Source organism: Watersipora subatra, chromosome 6 (genome assembly GCF_963576615.1).
Source record: "Watersipora subatra chromosome 6, tzWatSuba1.1, whole genome shotgun sequence".
Taxonomy (NCBI): Eukaryota; Metazoa; Bryozoa; class Gymnolaemata; order Cheilostomatida; family Watersiporidae; genus Watersipora; species Watersipora subatra.
The window spans coordinates 58,124,370-58,146,349 of NC_088713.1; the positions used below are offsets into that span (position 1 = coordinate 58,124,370).

The window sequence follows — 21,980 nt, forward strand, 5'->3', positions numbered from 1 at the left end:
TCGATTTTAATCCAAAAAAAGACAGACAGATCACCTTAAACACCAAAAACAAACACAAATGATAAAAGAATATTGATGCATTCTGATAAAATCTACTACAATCTTGTGCAAGTTCATTTTAATGGAAACATTAATCATAAGTACACATAAAGACTGATGTATAACATTAATCATAACTACACATAAAGACTGATGTATAACATTAATCATAAGTACACATAAAGACTCATGTATAACAATATTCATAAGTACACATAAAGACTGATGTATAACATTAATCATAAGTACACATAAAGGCTCATGTATAACAATATTCATAAGTACACATAAAGACTGATGTATAACATTAATCATAAGTACACATAAAGGCTCATGTATAACAATATTCATAAGTACACATAAAGACTGATGTATAACATTAATCATAAGTACACATAAAGGCTCATGTATAACAATATTCATAAGTACACATAAAGACTGATGTATAACATTAATCATAAGTACACATAAAGGCTCATGTATAACAATATTCATAAGTACACATAAAGACTCATGTATAACATTAATCATAAGTACACATAAAGGCTCATGTATAACAATATTCATAAGTACACATAAAGACTGATGTATAACATTAATCATAAGTACACATAAAGGCTCATGTATAACAATATTCATAAGTACACATAAAGACTGATGTATAACATTAATCATAAGTACACATAAAGGCTCATGTATAACAATATTCATAAGTACACATAAAGACTCACGTATAACATTAATCATAAGTACACATAAAGACTCATGTATAACAATATTCATAAGTACACATAAAGACTGATGTATAACATTAATCATAAGTACACAAAGACTCATGTATAACATTAATCATAAGTACACTTAAAGGCTCATGTATAACAATATTCATAAGTACACATAAAGACTGATGTATAACATTAATCATAAGTACACATAATCATAAGTATCATATTGGAATCATTTGAATAAGAATCATAAGAATCATCATATTGTATTTTTAGACGTGATGTTATCATGTGAAATGAAAGGCAAATAAAATGCTCAATATAACACTTGTCGTAGCACTAGTTTATGACAAACGCTTCGGGTTCTCCCAGAAAGCCTGTATTAAATATAGATGCTCGCTACTTTACAGTTTCATCTCAGCTTGGTCTAGTCATTTAGTGATAATCTGATCATGTGACCCATTTTTCTGTCAAATGACTTGAACAACTTCTGCAGCATCCATCACAGGTGGCCAACAGGCTCCTCATGTTTATCAAAGAATGATATGCACTCCCTCGAGCTAAGATTAAAAAATTAAACTGATTTTTAGGCTAGGTTTTAAGATATCAGTGCCCAGAGTGACAGCACTACAATGATGATGAAATAGACGCGTAAGGACAATAGACATGGTTTGATTGAATGGGTGTAGTATATTTATGGAAATATTTCGACGAGTGTAGCATGGAAGTGTAAACAGAAGCACATCTTGTTCAACTACGTCACATTTGAGCCATTTTGCGAGAGATTCAACCTACGATCATTTTCGTGATGGCTGCGATTAACTGTTCATTTTTGAGCTTTTAAGAGCTTGTAATCACTTTTCCACATATTTTTCACTTACAACACAGCAGAGTAAGACATGATGAACCTTTTGATATCAAACAACTGTAATGTAATTTTTGTTGCAAGTCAACCTTTATGGATGCATTTGCATTGCTATTAAAATAGTCTGATAGGGAGCCAAGTTCTTTACTATTTAAATATTAGCTGTGTTATTATCCAATTTGATGACATTGCAAAAATAATAAATTATCCGTTTTTTCGTTTGCTCAAAATACAAACAGTCCGTTTTTTCATCCAGGAATATTCACTAATATGAAGCATCAGCCCATAATCGAACGCTCGATCATGCAAAGGGCAAACTGAGGAAAGCAAATTTAAATTTTGTTTCAACGTAAAATATGAAGATTATAAAGTGAAAAAAAGATTATTGCGACAGTTTGTAAAATTATCTCGCGACATCTTTAGAAACTGGGATAAGAGAATCATAGAGCACAGGCCAATCTGTATAAATCTCAGTAGTTTTTTTGTTGGTATCTGTCCATGTCTCCAGTTATAGCGATTGAATTCTAGCAATGCAAAATCCACTTCGCTGAGTTTTTTTTCTCGGAACCGCCAGGTCTGAAAACCAGCGATATAAGCCACTACACACTACAATGGTTCAACTGACTGTAGGGATGAGTGATTGGGATGACATTCATTACATCGGGTAAAATAATGGGGCTTGGGGTTATTAACTAGCACATTTGATCTTTACACGTAATGTGACGATTATCAAGATGATTTCAAACATCACCATTATTTTGGTAAAGATTTTGACCAGCTTACAAAGTAAGTTTTTCAAATTCATACTGTAATTGTTTAATTACCCATGCAATGCCGGGCTTTTGGCTAATGGCCAACTATAAATATGTGAATCTAAGAATTGGAAGAATGAAAGGTCTAAGTTCAATCTTATCAATGGGATGTAGCAATAGGAAATCCTATGTCTATTGCGTTTGCATTGTCTGGGGAAGTGCTATCGCTAGATTTTAAACCTTGCCCCCATAGATAATAATGGCCAGGTGATCTGTAGGCCTAGTCATTTCTCAGGCATATCTCAGCAAGATGCATGTAATAGTACATGTAGGTCTGGTTCTAATCGCCTGCTCTGGTAAGTGCACTAGTTACATGCTTCTAAGTCATTTTAAGCGCTTCTGAGTTCATTACAAGTCATTGCCACCAGGCAAGGTTAGAGTGCAAATGCCACAGTACAGTTGTCCCTCACTAATCCACAGTTTTATCTACTTAGTAGGGATTAGTGAGAGATTATTCAGAAAGGTGTATTCTAACTACTTTCAAACAAGCAGTTACGTTATCTCACGAAGCCAAGGAACAGATTTCAGCATGAGTGCTTCCTAGTTTCACTCAATTCAACCTTGACCTCGTATATTTGATTCGACAGTTGCAAATTAATTTTACGTGGCAACTATGGACAGAGTCCTAGGCTAGAAAATTTTATCGCTCAAGTGCAATCTAGCGTAGAGAAATGCATGGAAGTGTACCCGGTGTTGAAAAGCCAGAAAGTACTTTTGACTTTCTAGCAAAGTCGGAAGTACATTCTAGGTTTTCGCCAACTCTTCTAGTAAGCTCTAGGTTGGTGTCAAGGACTTTATTTTGGCACATGTCTGTCATTATGTTACCCAATAATAACCTTGAAAATAATTCAGTGTTTTAACTGTGAGGATGTTTTGTTGATTTTAATCTTGAAACATCCTCACAGTCAAATCACCTCAAACATTAAAAGCAATCGCAACTAATACAAAAAATACCTGTAGTTTCTGCTAAAATGTTCAAAGATTTTGTAAGTTCATCGTTAAAAACAAGATAAAAAAATTGGCAACAAGTTTGACATCAGGAAAGGTACTTTCTGAATAACATTGATGTATTTCATCAGAGTTGTAGTAGCAATGGTATTATTAAGTCTGTCAGTAAGATGGAAAAATAATTGTCTGTCCTTGCATAATGAAGCTGGATGAAAACAAAAGATCAGATGTGCAACTTGGACCTAATGTTTGGGCTAGTTGTCTCTCAAATCAGAAGGACGCAAATGATTATTACTCTTATCAATATTATTACTTTTATTATTTATTCATTTTCAGTTGTTCGCAAGCTAATATATTCTCTACAATTGTGGAAACCTTGCGGGGTTAAGCCATTATTAAATTTCAATTAAGCTGTGCCGATGAAATAGAGCTGTTCAGCATGCCTTACCTTGCCAGTATCTCCTATTATCTTATCTTGATTTCAGCATCTGTCAATAGCCTCTCTGACAGTTCAAGCACTTTTGATGAGCTGAGAGCTCTGATACAATCTGCAGAGGTCAATGAGACTATAAAAGCGGAGTTCAAAGAGCATTTTAAAGCATGGGACGCCTTGGATACCAGCCCTAACTTATCAAAATTTACCTGCCAACCGGTCTCCGATTCAGTGGAACGAGCAACCAGTGGTAAGTGCAATAGACCAGAGCCGTACAGTTTCACAGAGTCCCGTGACCAAGAGCCGGAAACAAAAACGCTTGATTCCAAACCAACCCGATCGACATACTGATCTCTAATGGAATATTCTTACCTCGCTCTCAACATCTCACTCTTTTGCATTTACTTTACTTTATTACAAAAAATCATTTGTAGTTTCTTGTAGGGAGTTTTGTCTTTTTTCAAATGGTGTATAATACAACAATCAATTTCATAGCGACTGCCAATGGGAGTAATTTTTGTTGGTTAGTGTTGCGGCATCTCCATTATAACTTATATAAAACAATAGTGGGCGCGGCTTATTTGTTTGGAGCCGTGCGAGCTCCGATATGCGCATCCGTTAGCAGCGAAACTCTGTGAAGTTATACAGCTCTGTACTGGCAGAGTCATATAGCTTTAAAAAGTCTCGCGACCAAAACCGGAAACAAAAACGTCGGATTCCAAACAAACCGGATCGACATACTGATCTCTAATGGAATATTCATACCTCGCTGTCAATACCGCTCTTTTTTGCATTTACTTTACATTTTTACAAAAACGTTATTAGCAGCTTTTTGTAGGAAATTTTGTTTTCTTTCAAATGGTTCATGATACAACAATCAATTTTAAAGTGACTGCTAATGGGTGTAGTTTTTGTTGATTAATGTTGCGACCTCTCCATTATAACTTATTTAAAAATAGTAGGCGTGGCCTGTTTGTTTGGAATCGAGCGAGCTCCCGTATATGCTTCTGTTAGTCGCGGGACTCTGTGAAACTATACGACACTGCAATAGACGAAACCAGGGTCAATAGGTCAATAGAGTTGAGTCATCTGAACTGAGCCGAGCGCTGCTTTTCTATGAACCCGGCTGGTGTTGTTGTTTTCATATCAATTGTACATCACAATCGAAACTAGGATTTTGGACAAGGAGACGTATGTAAGAAATCTTGAATGCTTTAGAACAAACAGTCGTGGAAGATAATGACTAAGTTGCTATACAGTGATAGTGAAGTGACACACCCCCGTGTGGCGCTGTAATGCCATCATAAGAACAACCATGTCTTTCTCTTATTCTGTCGTGATTCAGTGTCGCTGTTTGAAAGTGGTACACCTCTATGAAAGTGATACATCTCTATGCTGCGCTATCTCAGTGTCACCGAAACAGCCTTAGTTTCGATGCCTCAGCCTTAGATCTTGTTTTCCTGTTGCTTCATATGTGTCGCCCAACCATTGGTCTGTTATAGCACCCTATGAAAATGTTATCTGCTTGTTGGCCCAGCATAGGGCTTTGGTACTGGGGCACCTAGGTGTAGCCACACTATCGCTGTAGGAAAACTTAGCAATAAGATAGCTTTGTGACTGCGTGGAATAGCAATACCGTACACCCGTGAGATTGTAGGATTCCAGTTGGAACACAGCCAATGAACTAGGGTTAGTGATATGAGCCCTGAAGATAATACCGCAAGTATGCTACTGACATATATGTAATGCCAATACGAGGTTCCCTGATATTTGTTTTCATCTCAATTAACGACTTATCATGATTTCAAGTATGGCTTTATATTTTGTCGAGTTTTCAATTATGGCACAATAGATATAGTTAAATGCATGTTTGTTTTTGGTTTGAGGAGACAATGGCTAAAAGAACCTTTATCCTTTATCTCTGGTTCATACACTTCATCCAGACCTTGTTGTTCCGGCCTTGACACTTATCATATCAATGCCATATTTTATCAGCTCCACACTACCAGCGACGGCAACAAAATCTTAGCTGCTTCCTTACATATCGTGTTAGATAGGTCGTAATTAATTCTTTGAAACTTTGCTATTTAGGACACGGGCCTAAATGTTTTTTGTCATAATTTAAAAGTGTTGATCCAACTGCCTCAAAATCAGTAAAAAAAATTTCCTGCAAGATTAGTTTTAACGACTATGAATTGTAATAGTAATATTTAGAATTATTTTTAAATTTGAGATAAAAATCAGAAGTTTGCCTTGAATATGAGGCAAATTTAAACAGCACTTTACTTTTTATATATTTACATACGTATATACATATCTATGTTTAAAAACCAAATCAAGTTTGACAAGTTATGTTGACAAACAAACTTGGTTTTTATTGGATTGTTTGTTATGATATGCAGAGTATTATAACAGAAAATCTAATATAATATTATAAGATTTTTAATTATTATAATATAATTGTAATATATTACTATATTCTTATTATTTTATAATATATAACTGTATAGTTATTATATAATTGTATTATTATATAGTTATATAATAGCTAGTTACACCTAACCAGGTTAAAAATCAAATGGCAGTTAATATACGTATAGAACATCATTAGTAAGATGTTCATAAATACCTAATGAATTATTAACAACAACATTTACTTAAAGCTTTCCCATAATTGCGGTTACCACTGAATTTTTAATTTACATAATCAGCCTCTTCACTCTTGTTTAGAACATGTTATTCTTGCATCATTCCCACGGAAGTTTCACATTTGAAATATGTTCGAATCATGCGTCATGCTTAAACTTCAAATTTAGGTCTCTATGTTAGTTATCTTCTCGCAAGATTTTGGTTACTTCTGAAGATTGTAAAATAAATATAATATATAATATACATAAAATATTGCTAAATATTATAGTTTAGGAGTGTGATAGACTGCAAAAGTAGCATGGTACAGTGTTTCCAAATTAAATTTTAATAGTCTCACAGTTATTCGGATTTACATTTTAAAATATATTTTGATCGGACTTGCCACTTTTCAAGCACTTGAAAATTTGTTTTTCACACAAGCAGAAAGGGGGTGTTAATTCTTTTGTCATACCTCCAAGTGTAGAGTTAAAGATGAACTACACACAATTCTAGTAAATTTCATTAAAAAGTATCGGTATTTTTCTATCATTTGCGACTGTTTTTGACGTTTGAGGAGATCTGACTGTAAGGAAGTTTCAAGATTAAAATCTTGATCGCCGTTCAAACGCTCAGAAGGAAAATGTACTGGAATAAGGTCATTAGTTGCATCACTGCCTGTATCTTCTGTTATTGATATCTTCTGTTATTGATATCTTCTGTTATTGATATCTTCTGTTATTGATATCTTCTGTTATTGATATCTTCTGTTATTGATATCTTCTGTTATTGATATTTTCTGTTATTGATATCTTCTGTTATTGATATCTTCTGTTATTGATATCTTATGTTATTGATATCTTCTGTTATTAATATCTTCTGTTATTGATATCTTCTGTTATTGATATCTTCTGTTATTGATATCTTCTGTTATTGATATCTTCTGTTATTGATATCTTCTGTTATTGATATCTTCTGTTATTGATATCTTCTGTTATTGATATCTTCTGTTATTGATATTTTCTGTTATTGATATCTTCTGTTATTGATATCTTCTGTTATTGATATCTTATGTTATTGATATCTTCTGTTATTAATATCTTCTGTTATTAATATCTTCTGTTATTGATATCTTCTGTTATTAATATCTTCTGTTATTGATATCTTCTGTTATTGATATCTTCTGTTATTGATATCTTCTGTTATTGATATCTTCTGTTATTGATATCTTCTGTTATTGATATCTTCTGTAATTGATATCTTCTGTTATTGATATCTTCTGTTATTGATATCTTCTGTTATTGATATCTTCTGTTATTGATATCTTCTGTTATTGATATCTTCTGTTATTGATATCTTCTGTTATTGATATCTTCTGTAATTGATATCTTCTGTTATCGATATCTTCTGTTGTCGATATCTTCTGTTATCGATATCTTCTGTTATCGATATCTTCTGTTATCGATATCTTCTGTTATCGATATCTTCTGTTGTCGATATCTTCTGTTATCGATATCTTCTGTTATCGATATCTTCTGTTATCGATATCTTCTGTTATCGATATCTTGTGTTATTAATATCTTCTGTTATTGATATCTTCTGTTATTGATATCTTCTGTTATTGATATCTTCTGTAATTGATATCTTCTGTTATTGATATCTTCTGTTATTGATATCTTCTGTTATTGATATCTTCTGTTATTGATATCTTCTGTTATTGATATCTTCTGTTATTGATATCTTCTGTTATTGATATCTTCTGTTATTGATATCTTCTGTTATTGATATCTTCTGTTATTGATATCTTCTGTTATTGATATCTTCTGTTATTGATATCTTCTGTTATTGATATCTTCTGTTATTGATATCTTCTGTTATTGATATCTTCTGTTATTGATATCTTCTGTTATTAATATCTTCTGTTATTAATATCTTCTGTTATTGATATCTTATGTTATTGATATCTTCTGTTATTAATATCTTCTGTTATTAATATCTTCTGTTATTGATATCTTCTGTTATTAATATCTTCTGTTATTGATATCTTCTGTTATTGATATCTTCTGTTATCGATATCTTCTGTTATCGATATCTTCTGTTATCGATATCTTCTGTTATCGATATCTTCTGTTATCGATATATTCTGTTATCGATATCTTCTGTTATCGATATCTTCTGTTATCGATATCTTCTGTTATCGATATCTTCTGTTATCGATATCTTCTGTTATCGATATCTTCTGTTATCGATATCTTCTGTTATCGATATCTTCTGTTATCGATATCTTCTGTTATCGATATCTTCTGTTATCGATATCTTCTGTTATCGATATCTTCTGTTATCGATATCTTCTGTTATCGATTTCTTCTGTTATCGATATCTTCTGTTATCGATATCGGCTATTGCGTTCAAGATGCAGCGTTGGTCGTTTCCATTTCATCAGTTTCTTTGCTTTAGTGCAACTATAGATGTAGCGATGGCACTTTCATTTGAATATGAACGTTTGAACCATGATCAAGTTTGGTCGATTTTGATCTTGGAAACATCCTGGCGGTCAGATTATCTCGGACATAAAAAAGCACTCACAAATGATACAAATATACTGATACTTTCTCATAAAATCTTAAAATAAAGTTAAATTTGAATAATAAATGTTCGTCTTTAAATAAACAAGTTCATTTTTAAGCCTTTATTATTGTTGTTTCTAGTGCACAGACTGAGGCCTGAGGATATAGATGTTGTTGCTGCTATTGGAGACTCCATCACAGTGAGTTGTAAAATTGGATGAATATTTGAAAACAATTATTCAAAATACATATGGCAGTTTGTAAACAAGTTGGTTCAATATTGTTATAGTGTGAGAGGACAACTTCTTTGCTGACTCCTCCGTATGATCCATCACACTTCTGTTACTCAGATGGTTACTAGGCCCAAATTCTGGAGCTATTTCGTAAAATCAGCATTCTAACAATTTTTCATAGAACCAACCTTTCTATTACTTTAGGCTCCTATAGAAAATCTGTTTTAATATTTTTTTACTAAAGCAAGTCTCTTATACACATGTTTTCATAGAGCGAGCATTCAGTCTGACAATTTTCATAGAGTGAACTTGAAATTCTATTGTTCTTTTATAGAGCCTAAATACACAGTAGACGCTCCAACGTAAATAATCCGTTTCAGCAACGTTTACATTATTGGGATTTTACATCATAAGAACAGTAAAATACATGCAAATTGCCTAATCCGTTCCAGGATTTGTCTAAGCTCACCCCTTCGGCCATACAAAAAGGAAAAAACTAGCCTTAACTGTTTAATTTGTGAGCTGATATGGTATAGAAGGTATATGTTATAGGAGGTATATGTTATAGAATGTATATGTTATAGGAGGTATATGTTATAGAAGGTATATGTTATAGAAGGTATATGTTATAGGAGGTATATGTTATAGGAGGTATATGTTATAGAAGGTATATGTTATAGGAGGTATATGTTATAGAATGTATATGTTATAGGAGGTATATGTTATAGAATGTATATGTTATAGGAGGTATATGTTATAGAATGTATATGTTATAGGAGGTATATGTTATAGGAGGTATATGTTATAGGAGGTATATGTTATAGAATGTATATGTTAGATAAGGTATATGTTATTGGAGGTATATGTTAAATAAGGTATATGTTATAGAAGTTATATGTTATAGGAGATATATGTTATAGAAGGTATATGTTATAGGAGGTATATGTTATAGAATGTATATGTTAGATAAGGTATATGTTATAGGAGGTATATGTTAAATAAGGTATATGTTATAGAAGGTATATGTTATATAATGTACAGTCAAACATGGATAACTCAAACTTCAAGGGACCGAGCAAAAGTGTTCGAATTATCAGAGTGTTCAAGTTATCAGAGCACTGTCACAAGTCCATATATTTACTTATTTATTAGTAGATACATGTACATATACAAACTATAATATAAATCAAAAGCACAAATGGCTTGTTTCAAATTAAATGCTTCTAATGTAAAGTTTAAAACGTTTTCATGAAAAAGTATAGAGATTTTTCTATCACTTGAGATTGGTTTATTGTTTGAGGTGATGTTATTGCCAGGACGTTTTTCAGATTGACATTGGCAAAACTTGATCGTTGTTGAAATGCTCAAAAGAAAAGACATTTTTTTCTTTTGGGTTTTACCCACGATCAATTTTGCTGTTTTTTCTTGAAGTTTATGCAGATTACCTTACTTTACCTGGGATTCGTTAAGAGCAACACTCCGAGGCAGTTCAATTAGAAGTTTTACGAGGTTTTACGGTACATTCTATATCACTCACGCTTTTTTAATAGATACTTATTGAATGTACACACGTATTCTGTGTTTAGGTCAAACGATGAATAGTTTTTTGTAGCTCAGACAACATATACGTTTAATTACAACATTTTTTAAGACGTTTTAAACATTCAACATTCCGACGTTGATTCAACACGGAATCAACGTCGGAAAACTATTCATCACGGGCTAGCCGGGTCACGCACTCAAGGATTTTCGCCACGCACATACAAAACAACATGCGATTTTTGTTTTGTATGTACGTGGCGAATATCCTTGCGCGCGTGACCCGGCTAGCCCGTGCTATTCATCGTATCGCAGTATAAATCAAATTTCACCAAACTTTTAGAAAAGTCGTTGACAAAAATATTTTGACGATGGTGGTAATAACGACGCTTATGAATTACGAAAAGATGAAGTTTACCTCTACGGCTTTGAATAAAGTGATTTTCTAAAGCGATAACAACCGTTTCGGTAGCCCTTGGGCAAAAAAACAGTTCGAATTAACAGTGTTGAGTTCGAGTTATCTATAGCAATTTATCATTACGTGGGAACGGACCAAAGGAAATGTTCGAATTAACCATGTGTTCGAACTATCCGTGGACGAGTTATCCATGTTTGACTGTAAATGTTATAGAAGGTATATGTTATAGGAGGTATATGTTATAGGAGGTATATGTTATAGAAGGTATATGTTATAGGAGATATATGTTATAGGAGGTATTATATGTTATAGGAGGTATATGTTATAGAAGGTATATGTTATAGGAGATATATGTTATAGAATGCATATGTTATAGGAGGTATATGTTATAGGAGGTATATGTTATAGGAAGTATATGTTATAGAAGGTATATGTTATAGGAGGTATATGTTATAGAAGGTATATGTTATAGTAGGTATATGTTATAGGAGGTATATGTTATAGGAAGTATATGTTATAGAAGGTATATGTTATAGGAGGTATATGTTATAGGAAGTATATGTTATAGAAGGTATATGTTATAGGAGGTATATGTTATAGAAGGTATATGTTATATGAGGTATATGTTATAGATGGTATATGTTATAGGAGCATTTACTGTACATGGTTTTTGTTAAAATTAAGCTATATTTCATGGTTGTTCATATGGCTGGCTATACTATTGATGCTTATATTACAGCATTAAAGTGTGCGGTGTTACTTTATTCATTTTGAGTTGTATCTTACTAATTTATGTTGACCAATTAAAGGCATTTTTCAAATTTGTTTCGGATCTCCTGACTTCATCACAATTTAATTATTTTTTGATAATACAAAATGATCACTATATGATCACTTTTTGAATGAATACTTGACTTAAAATTATTTAATTAAACAGTTAATAAAATAAGGATCAGTATAATTATCAGTTATTTATTGATAATTAAATGCTTGAACATTTGAAAAGAATACCATTCAATTTGAGGAAATAGCAGCATTTCAACTCATCAACTAGTTTTGGATTCATCTCCCTTAGACTATTGTTTGCTCCACACTCATATTCAAGTAACTAATGGCGATGTTTCATCTTTCACAGCCGATTAAAAAGAAGAAAATTCAAATATAAAAATAAAATAAGAAAATTTAAAAATAAAATTAAAATTAAAAATAAAATTTTACTCTACTCTCACAATTCTTGAATTAGGAATAGTTTTATTTTTACTGTTCAAGTCAGTTTGATTAGCAATAGTCTACTATAATATGTTCGTCATCTGAAGCCATGCTACCATAAAATAGCACTGCATGGGAATCAAACCATTATTTTCAACTTTTCAGCCATTTATGCTATTATCTGCACTACTGGACCACATAGCTGAATGGTGGAATATTTGTGTACATGGTTATTATATGTGATGATCTCTCACGGCACACAGAACTCCAGAGTACTAGCCGTAATAAAATATACTGGAATTAAATAATAATAGAATAATAGTGCACTTAGTTATTACACATGATAATCTCTAACGGCACATAGAACTCCAGGGTACCAGCCATAATAAAATATACTGGCATTAAATAATAATAGAATAATAGTGCACATAGTTATTACATATGACAATCTCTCATGGTACACAGAGCTCCAGAGTACCAGCCATAATAAAATATACTGGCATTAAATAATAATAGAATAATTATGTACATAGTTATTACACATGATGATCTCTTATGGCACACAGAACTCGAGAGTATTAGCCATAATAAACTATACTGGCATTAAATAATAATAGAATAATTATGCACATAGTTATTACACATGACAATCTCTCATGGCACACAGAACTCCAGAGTACTAGCCATAATAAAAGATACTGGCATTAAATAGTAATAGAATAATTATGTACATAGTTATTACACATGACAATCTCTCATGGCACACAGAACTCCAGAGTACTAGCCATAATAAAATATACAGGCATTAAATAATAGTAGAATACTTATGTACATAGTTACTACACATGATGATCTCTCATGGCATACGGGACTGCCAGCATAATATTTCAAATAATTTAAAATCAAACTGTTTTGGTGTAACGTACAGGCATATCTCGCTGCGCTATTACCTAACATTTAAAGTTTCCAATGGTTTTATTGAAATACAAGATTACTAAAATAATGAACTGTATGTATAACTATTAATTATTTATTACTTGACAACGTGAGAGGAAACAATTCTTAAAATTTTTAGCATTTTCTCTCCTGCTCAACTAACTTTGAATTTTTTCCTTTTGATCACCATCTGCCATATGTATGTAATTATTGACATTGTTTCACCCTTTACGACCGATTTGACATAAATTGTGCAACAGCTTTATTCTTTGATCTAAGATAAGGGTCCTCGTCTACAAAAGTGTTAAAGTTCATTTGATTAGCAATAATTCAAATAATTTTAAAATCAAACAGTTTTGGTGTGACATACAGGCATATCTTGCCGTGTTATCACCTCAACATTTCAAGTTTCCAAACATTATTATTAAAGTAAATATTTACTTTACACCTGAAGTAACTTCTAATAAGGAACGTTAGAGATTTTTCAAAGCTTCGTATTTTTAGTAACTGGTGACCAAAAATTACATGTTATGAATAATATTAATTTTAACTTTAAGAATGCTCGGTGTTATTTTCAAAAATTAAACTCAACTCTTTTTTTGCTGCAGGCAGGCTGTGGCAGCAATGCTTTAGCAGCGCCTGGAATACTCAGAGAATGGCGGGGCCTTTCTTGGAGCATCGGGGGAGACAAATCTATTGATGAAGGAGTCTTTACTATTCCCAGTGAGTTTCCTGTCTTAACTTAGTAACACGGCTGATTAAATCAAGGCATTTCCTGTTTGTTATCGTGTCATCATATGGCTCAATGCCTGATGATTTGGTGGCTGATATAGCACCTACGTTTACATACATGTATCTTATATATGGCTGCTTGGTTTACAAATCAAAACAGTAAATGGTCGAAATCAAACCTTATTAACCCTTTCACTGCCAACCATGTACAAATTCGGCTATCGGCCTAGTGCCAGCCATTTTACCGAATATTGCCGATATTGCTGCATGATATGTAATATGTAGCCTATACAATATTTTTTGAATTTCAATCTATCTAGAACATTTTTGTAACATATTTTATTTTGCCAACATTGTAATCAACATTGCTATGCAAAAAATTCAATGTATCTATACTTTGTGCAATGGTAAAGCTATGTGAAGCGATCGCTACGTAGCTAAGACGATCCTCCACAATGTTCCCTTACTCTTACAAAACTATTATTTTCACGAATATCTAAATCTGAATAGGCTATAACATCATCAACATAAGTAATGACCTGTTTTCTGACTCGCCCGGTACTTAGCGAAACTCACACAAAAATGGTTCGTTTTAGTTTAGTAGTTCTCAAACAAAAGTTTGAAATTGCTTCGTTATTTTAGGCTAATTTTATAGAGATATTTTCGGACAACATTGGCAATATCATAAAAGTCCTAAATACCATGGGTTATGTTGTCAACGAATAATAAAATCAGGCTACTACGCAATTGCTGGGAAAGTCGCAAAAATGCGTCTGTGGCACTCGACCCTAGAAAACGCATAAATACGTCTTTGGTAGCGAAAGGGTTAATTCTAAATTTTGGTGCTTTATGTTGAACAAAAATCTGGTGTACATACCTGGAATTATAATTTTCTTCGGAGAAAGAATTCTGATACTTCCACACCTTTTACTACCGTTTGTTTGCCCACGAGCTGTTTGTTTGAGGGAATCTTATACGACTCTTGAGTAGTAAGGCTGTAACCCAAAGTGCAGTGCAGCCTGGGTAATTGGCTGCTTGAGATCAGAACTCTCGGCATCAATAAGACAGGATGGCCCAATATCGAATGTTCCATATGTTGACCTCATAACGTAGTCTGCAAGCATCGCGTACAACACCGCAATGTATATGCCATGTTTTATGTTGTGCAGCATTTAGCTAATGGGTGGTCTAAATCAGACTGAATTATGTACCTGTACAGTCCATCAGCTGGTGAGTTGAAATACATGTACCAAGTGAGCAGGTACTAAACCTGATGCATATACATGTGCACATGTGTGATGAATTTTAGTTACATCCCAGGCAGCGAGAGGTTTTCCTTATTTAGTGGTGTAATCTTTAGGGGTTGTTGGTTCGAATCCTGCTTACTGCCAATTTGACAAAAAGCTCTCAACAAGCTTTCAGCCTTAACTTGCTGGATCTTTCGGATCTATACTATAGCTTGGAGGACCCGTGTACCACACTGACATTGTGGGCACGTTAAAGACCCACCTCTGTCCTTCACACATTGGGCAAGTGAAATGGCTACTTGGTTCTTTTAGGCTGTTGCAAAGGTATCCCTTCGGGTTAATCTGAAAGTTCCGGAAGTGGTAGATACTGAGAACTAGGTCACCTCTTCTTTACCATACTGCTCGACCCAAGCATGCATCGCTAAGATGCAAGTCATTGTTGGTTCCCGACAGACAGCCATCTTATGTATTATTATATTCTTTTATTATAAATTACATGTATAATCTTTAGTATAAAGTAATCATACAAATATTTCATCAGAACGATAAATAGCTGAGAAGACAACTAGATTAAATTTAGAGCCACAATTGCCGTGGCAGTATTCACCTCATTTTGTGCAGAATTGTCGCTCACTCAATCCTGAGTTCTTGAACTTTTCGAACAAGTCTCACTTTTGCTGTCCATAGAAGTTCACTCGTTTCCTGGTTGGTCAGATCCTTTGATGTTCAACAAAGCATGTATCGCAGGGATTTACCCATTCTAGCTTTTGTGGTTGATGATTTTTGAACAAACTTGGGATACATGGTTAAAAATCCTTTGAAACGAAAAGTTAAAATTCCATTTGTGATTACCAAATAAAAGACTGCTTGATTTGATTCCAATCCCGTCATTTCTTAATAGAGTTTGAAAACGGATTAGGTCAATTATGAAATTACATACCCTAGGACACTTATGTATTTGCCTCATCTAACTTTCGCTTTTTCGCAGAGTCATCCTCTTGCGAAAATGTCGAGCTAAACTATCATAACGAACGAGCGAAAACGCGGAATTAAATAGCTTTGTTCGTTGATAGTCCAAGAAACAAATGGCAGCAAGAGATCAAATTGCATTATCGATCTCGGCCACACAATTCTACCTGTGGTTCACAATTACAAACTAGTCCCAAATTGAAAAAAATTTTCTTACCGGTGAACTGAACCTGAGGAATCTAATTATGTTTGTTCCACTGCATTTATTTCCACATCACTTTATTTTCGCACTCATCAGAGCTGCGAAATTAAGTTGCAGCGAAATTTTACTCTGAATGCTACTCACGAAACTAAATACTAGCGAAATATAAATGTCCTAGGGTAGTGCACTGCAGGATTTGGCACAGCAATATGACAGCCCTCACGCTTAATCCAGCAACACAAAAGGCCAAATCCTGCAAGCTTTGGCTTCAGCTGGCTTCAGATGGACATGATCAAGTGAATTTCGCTGACCCAAATAATGCAGGACAGTTTGTGCATAATGAGATAGGAATGAATCTGTTCCTGACGCAGTGGCATTAATGAAAGCAAATAGCCCACTGCTAGGTGACCCGATAAGGTGGACTGCAAGTTCCTTCAATCAGTGTCATTCAAGAGGCAAACATGCACAAGCGGTTTATTTTCTGACAACATTGATAACAATCGAAAAATTTGTTGATTTTTGTTTGTGTATTCATACAGTAATCTCTTGCTACTTTGCAGTTTCACGACTAAAAATGTTTATTAAAACAATTAAATATAGAAGAAAATTAAAAAAATTTAAATACATAAATATACATACATAAAATGCATTTAAAAAGGGGACTTTTTTTAACCCAGTTAATCGCCTCTAGGAATATTCACACCAGAGGTCCAAACCAGGCATGTACTACGCAAGTGCATTCTTTGGCCTACAATACTGGAGCTGAAGTTGAACAATAAACTGACATTCAAGATAACTTCAATTTATATAAGAAATATATTTATATTATATAGGAAATAAATACAATATGTTGAGAAAGAAGTTTAAGTGTACTGGTTCTGGTTTTTGGTTTATGCATATACTTTAAAAAACTAGTATTTATTTCACCTATCGTGGAGACGCCAGTTGCCATTGATCGCGAAAAGTGAGGGGCTACTGCACATGTACATTTCAAGGGATTCAATAATCTTATTTTTCAAATTTCTTTAATTTAAAAAATAAGATTATTATTAACTAGAAATTCCACTGTCATACAGCCCACGACCAAAGTGATATTGGAAAAAAAAGAAAGGGTACTGATGGTTGAGAAATGCAATATTAGCAGTCAAGTGGCACTGCAGTGCAATAGGATAACTGCAATGGTAGCTGTAATGTACTGGGTGTGGGTGTTATTATATACAACAAATAGCAATAATGAAAGGAAAAGATTATATGTTTATATCTCTCTCCTGCATTAGGAGAAATGCAATATTGGCCAATATTAGAAGTAAAATGTACTGATATTATTAGAATAACCAATATTATTGACATAGTAATAATATAAAACCAATGCACAATTTTGTTTACATTTCAAAACGTCATAGCTAACAATATCACGAAGTTGTGATATTTATATAGATTTTTAGAAATTCTGTACTACGTAGTCATTGTTCTGTAGTCATCCAAACTTACAATTAGTTATTGTAATAATCTCATAGGAACCGTTAGAAAAAATATCATCGTCATTTTCTTTACTTACACTGCGTTGGACATCAGTTAGAATACCAAAGTACTCCAAATTGTCTAAAATGTCAGTTACTTTTAAATCGGCAAAAATGAAACGATTTCAGTACTCCTAACTTAGTTACAGAAACCTTCGGCAATTCGACAATGCTATAGACGGGTGAAACGTGAACGTTATTTTTTTCGTGAAATGGGCACGACTTAATCGTTCTATTCTCTGTCGCTCGGCGTTTTAATATCCGGTCTTAACTTTGATAAAAGTGAGGCTTAGCAAGTTTTAATAACGATTTTCGACCAAATAAATCTGTCTATTTATGTATAATCCGATCAGATGGGTTAGTTTTAGGAATTTGCGGTAACATTTCAAAGGCTTGGTAACATATTTAAATAGGTTTATATGCGTTTTGTATCATTATTATACTTAAACGACTTTACTGAAAAATAGTTAAATTTGTTGATAGGATTTCGTTACAAGGGTTTGATGACAGCCGTTAACGGATAATTTTTCGGGAGTTGTGTGCACATGTGCATTTATCATAAATCTCCCAAACCAATCGCTTCGCTCGTGTTTGGTCGTGGGAATAAAACATTATTTCCATTTTGAAATCCAATGGCCGGCGTTCATCTAGCCATTGCTGACAAAATGCAATGATAATTATCAATAATTCCTAAAATCCTAATACACACATCTAGCGTCAATGTTCATGGAGTTTTTTGGAGTTCATTAAAAGAAGACGAGTCGCTGATAAACAACTAGCCAATCATGGCAAAGCTTCATCATAAGTGTCCACAGCTAGCCAATCATGGCAAAGTGTCATCATAAGTGTCCACAACTAGCCAATCATGACAAAGCATCATCATAAGTGTCCACAACTAGCCAATCATGGCAAAGCATCATCATAAGTGTGCACAACTAGCATTACATCGGTAGATTAGTCAGTCAATTTGGCAGCTTGGGCTAAAGTTCATTTATAGTAATTTCCTGACTCTTATCCGTAGACATGCTAAAAAAGTTCAACCCCAAGGTCAAGGGTTTCTCAACAGGAACCATTCCAGTCTTCAGTCAAGGCATTTTTACGAAGAAGGCCGGACTCAATATGGCCGTCAGTGGAGCCAAAGCAGGGTAAGCCTCATCGATCAGTTTAATGTCGCATTTTGAAGTCATTTGGTGATTTATGTTTAGTTTTGTCTTGCATAAATAATAAAAATAAATAATATAATGATATAATAAATTATCAATAAAAGGAAATATAAGAACTTCAGTTAAAAATGTCAGTAGTTGGTAGCACTTAATGGGACTAGGTGACTGGTCACTGACTTGTTGCTGTCTAAAGAGAGTGTTTCGCAGATGGCTAATTTTTAACAAGCGTGAATATAAGATTTTAAAAACTGGCTAGAAAACATACCTTAGATTACCATTGGGATTTGTTATGGCAAATCTATTTTAAATTTACTTATCGATGCAAATTGTCAACGGGGCGCATTGTGGATGGTTGGATGAAATTGCATGTAACAGTTGAGGATTTTATTAAAATCAAGTGCTAACATAACCAGCTTACAATCTCTTCTTATTAGAGGTCCATTCTAACTTTATTCCATTTGGCATCAGAATATTCTCAGGTTTTCTTCGTGTTATAGCTTCTTTGTTAAGTTTATTTCAATTGGTTTTGAACCCATCTTAAGATCTCTTCATTTTTAAAGTTTAGATTTTATTCTAACGAGTACCCTGACAGCCCCATGTGCCGTAAAAGATACTCATGTGTAATAACTATGTGCACAATTATTCTATTATTATTTAATGCCAGTATATTTTATGATGGCTAGTACCCTGACAGCCTAATGTGCCGTAAAAGATACTCATGTGTAATAACTATGTGCACAATTATTCTATTATTATTTAATGCCAGTATATTTTATGATGGCTAGTACCCTGACAGCCCCATGTGCCGTAAAAGATACTCATGTGTAATAACTATGTGCACAATTATTCTATTATTATTTAATGCCAGTATATTTTATGATGGCTAGTACCCTGACAGCCCCGTGTGTCGTAAAAGATACTCATGTGTAATAACTATGTGCACAATTATTCTATTATTATTTAATGCCAGTATATTTTATTATGGCTAGTATTCTGGAGTTATGTGTGCCATGAGAGATTATCATATGTAATAACTATGTGCATAATTATTCTATTATTATTTAATGCCAGTATATTTTATTATTGCTAGTACTCTAGAGTTCTGTGTGCTATGAGAGATTATCATGTGTAATAAATATGTGTACAATTATTCTATTATTATTTAATGCCAGCATATTTTATTATTACTAGTACTCTGGAGTTCTGTGTGCCATGAGAGATTGTCATATGTAATAACTCTGTGCACTATTATTCTTAGCTGTATAAAGGTGGTCGAGTAGCACAGTCGCTAGGGCGCTTGGCTGCAAACTTGAATATTGATGTTCAACTCTCAGGCAAAGTAATCTTTTTTATTATTAACGCTCTTAGTGTGGCATTTATTATAGTACATTGCACCCTCAGGATACAATTACCCTGTTATATGATTTTTCCATCTTACAAAATGGAACATGATGGATTTTTCACCTCGTCGTACGAATCTTATTTCACCATATGAGTTCAATGAGATTTTCGCCCGAGTTTAAATTTGGCAGTCGGTGGGCCGATTACTTTACTTTCGTTATTTATCCAAATAACAAAGACGTCAAAATGCCGTTTGTCGAAAATATTTTTACAATGTTTGGAAAAGACATGTTGACCGATTTCTCTCAGTTCTGCAAATTTTGTGTGTAAAACAGTAATGTTTCCTTTAAAATTAGCAAACATGTTGGAGTTGCAATCTCTCCAATCAGGTCAGTGGTCAGACAACTTCTCTTATTCTGCTAACAAAACTTCACTTCATTATGTATTAAACAGAACATTTTCGCTCAAGCATCGCTCAAGCATTCTTGACAAATTGTTTTAATCAGGTTTGCTAAAAGTTATAAAAAAGTGAAAACCAAGAAGGGAGTGAATAAAATCTTAGTGATAAAAAGTTGAAATTTGGTAAAATAGTTAAAAATACATACTAAAACTTAGCTTTAAGTGTGTGTGCTAAACATAAGTAAGCTAATCTTATTTGAGGTGAATTCAAAGTTTATGTAATATGTACGTCTGTCTTGAAGGTGAGAACTCTCTGTGGTACGTACTGCACATAGCGCATTGCAACGTTACATTTTACTGCAGACCATAACCACTAAATACACTAAATACAATAAAGTTACTGTAGGTAACTATAGTTACTAACATACTATAACATAGTAACTATAGTTACCAAGGTTAACATACTATTAACATACTATAACATAGTAACTATAGTTACTAGGGTTAACATACTATTTTGTTACTAATTTTTACTATGTATAGTACCTCTATAAAACTTTGATAATTTTCATCAGGGGATGTTTGCATTATATGATTACTATGGTTTCTATAACCCTAGTATGCGGTTTTTCTACTATACTATGCCAGCCCTGAAACACAGTGCATCGTATCCCGAGGGTGCACCGGAACTTAGCGATTAGTATCAGAATGTTCTCAGGTTCTCTTCAAGTTGTAAGGTGTCCATTTTAAGTTTATTTCCATTTGTTATTATTTTTGTCTCAGAACCATCATAAGTTGTTTTCAAGTTAGCTAGAGGACTGATTTGGTTTCATCGTAGTTGGTATCAGAGCTGTTGGTAAGAGAACCGTTTTATCCATCAAAAACCTAGAATCAAGCGTGTAAATCTGATTTCTGTCTATTGCACAAGTGTTATTGTTTGCCTACTTTTTTAGTTGTTTCACCTCAAACATCAAAAACAAATTAAAATGATACAAAAATACCAATAGTTTTTGATAAAATTTACAAAAAAATTTGTAATTCCATAGTTAAACAAAAGA

At 33.4% G+C, this 21,980-nt stretch overlaps 1 protein-coding gene across 1 annotated transcript in view; it reads left to right on the forward strand.

The window, feature by feature from the left end:
* Positions 1 to 2,685: 2,685 nt before the first annotated feature.
* LOC137398692 (phospholipase B1, membrane-associated-like) overlaps positions 2,686 to 21,980 on the forward strand; it is a 40,877-nt gene continuing 21,582 nt past the window's right edge. Inside the window, exons 1-5 of the mRNA XM_068084884.1 lie at positions 2,686 to 2,737; positions 3,875 to 4,072; positions 9,156 to 9,214; positions 13,958 to 14,072; positions 19,041 to 19,164. Of these exons, the coding sequence (XP_067940985.1) occupies positions 2,692 to 2,737; positions 3,875 to 4,072; positions 9,156 to 9,214; positions 13,958 to 14,072; positions 19,041 to 19,164 (542 nt within the window). The 5' untranslated portion in view covers positions 2,686 to 2,691. The remainder of the gene's footprint in view (positions 2,738 to 3,874; positions 4,073 to 9,155; positions 9,215 to 13,957; positions 14,073 to 19,040; positions 19,165 to 21,980) is intronic.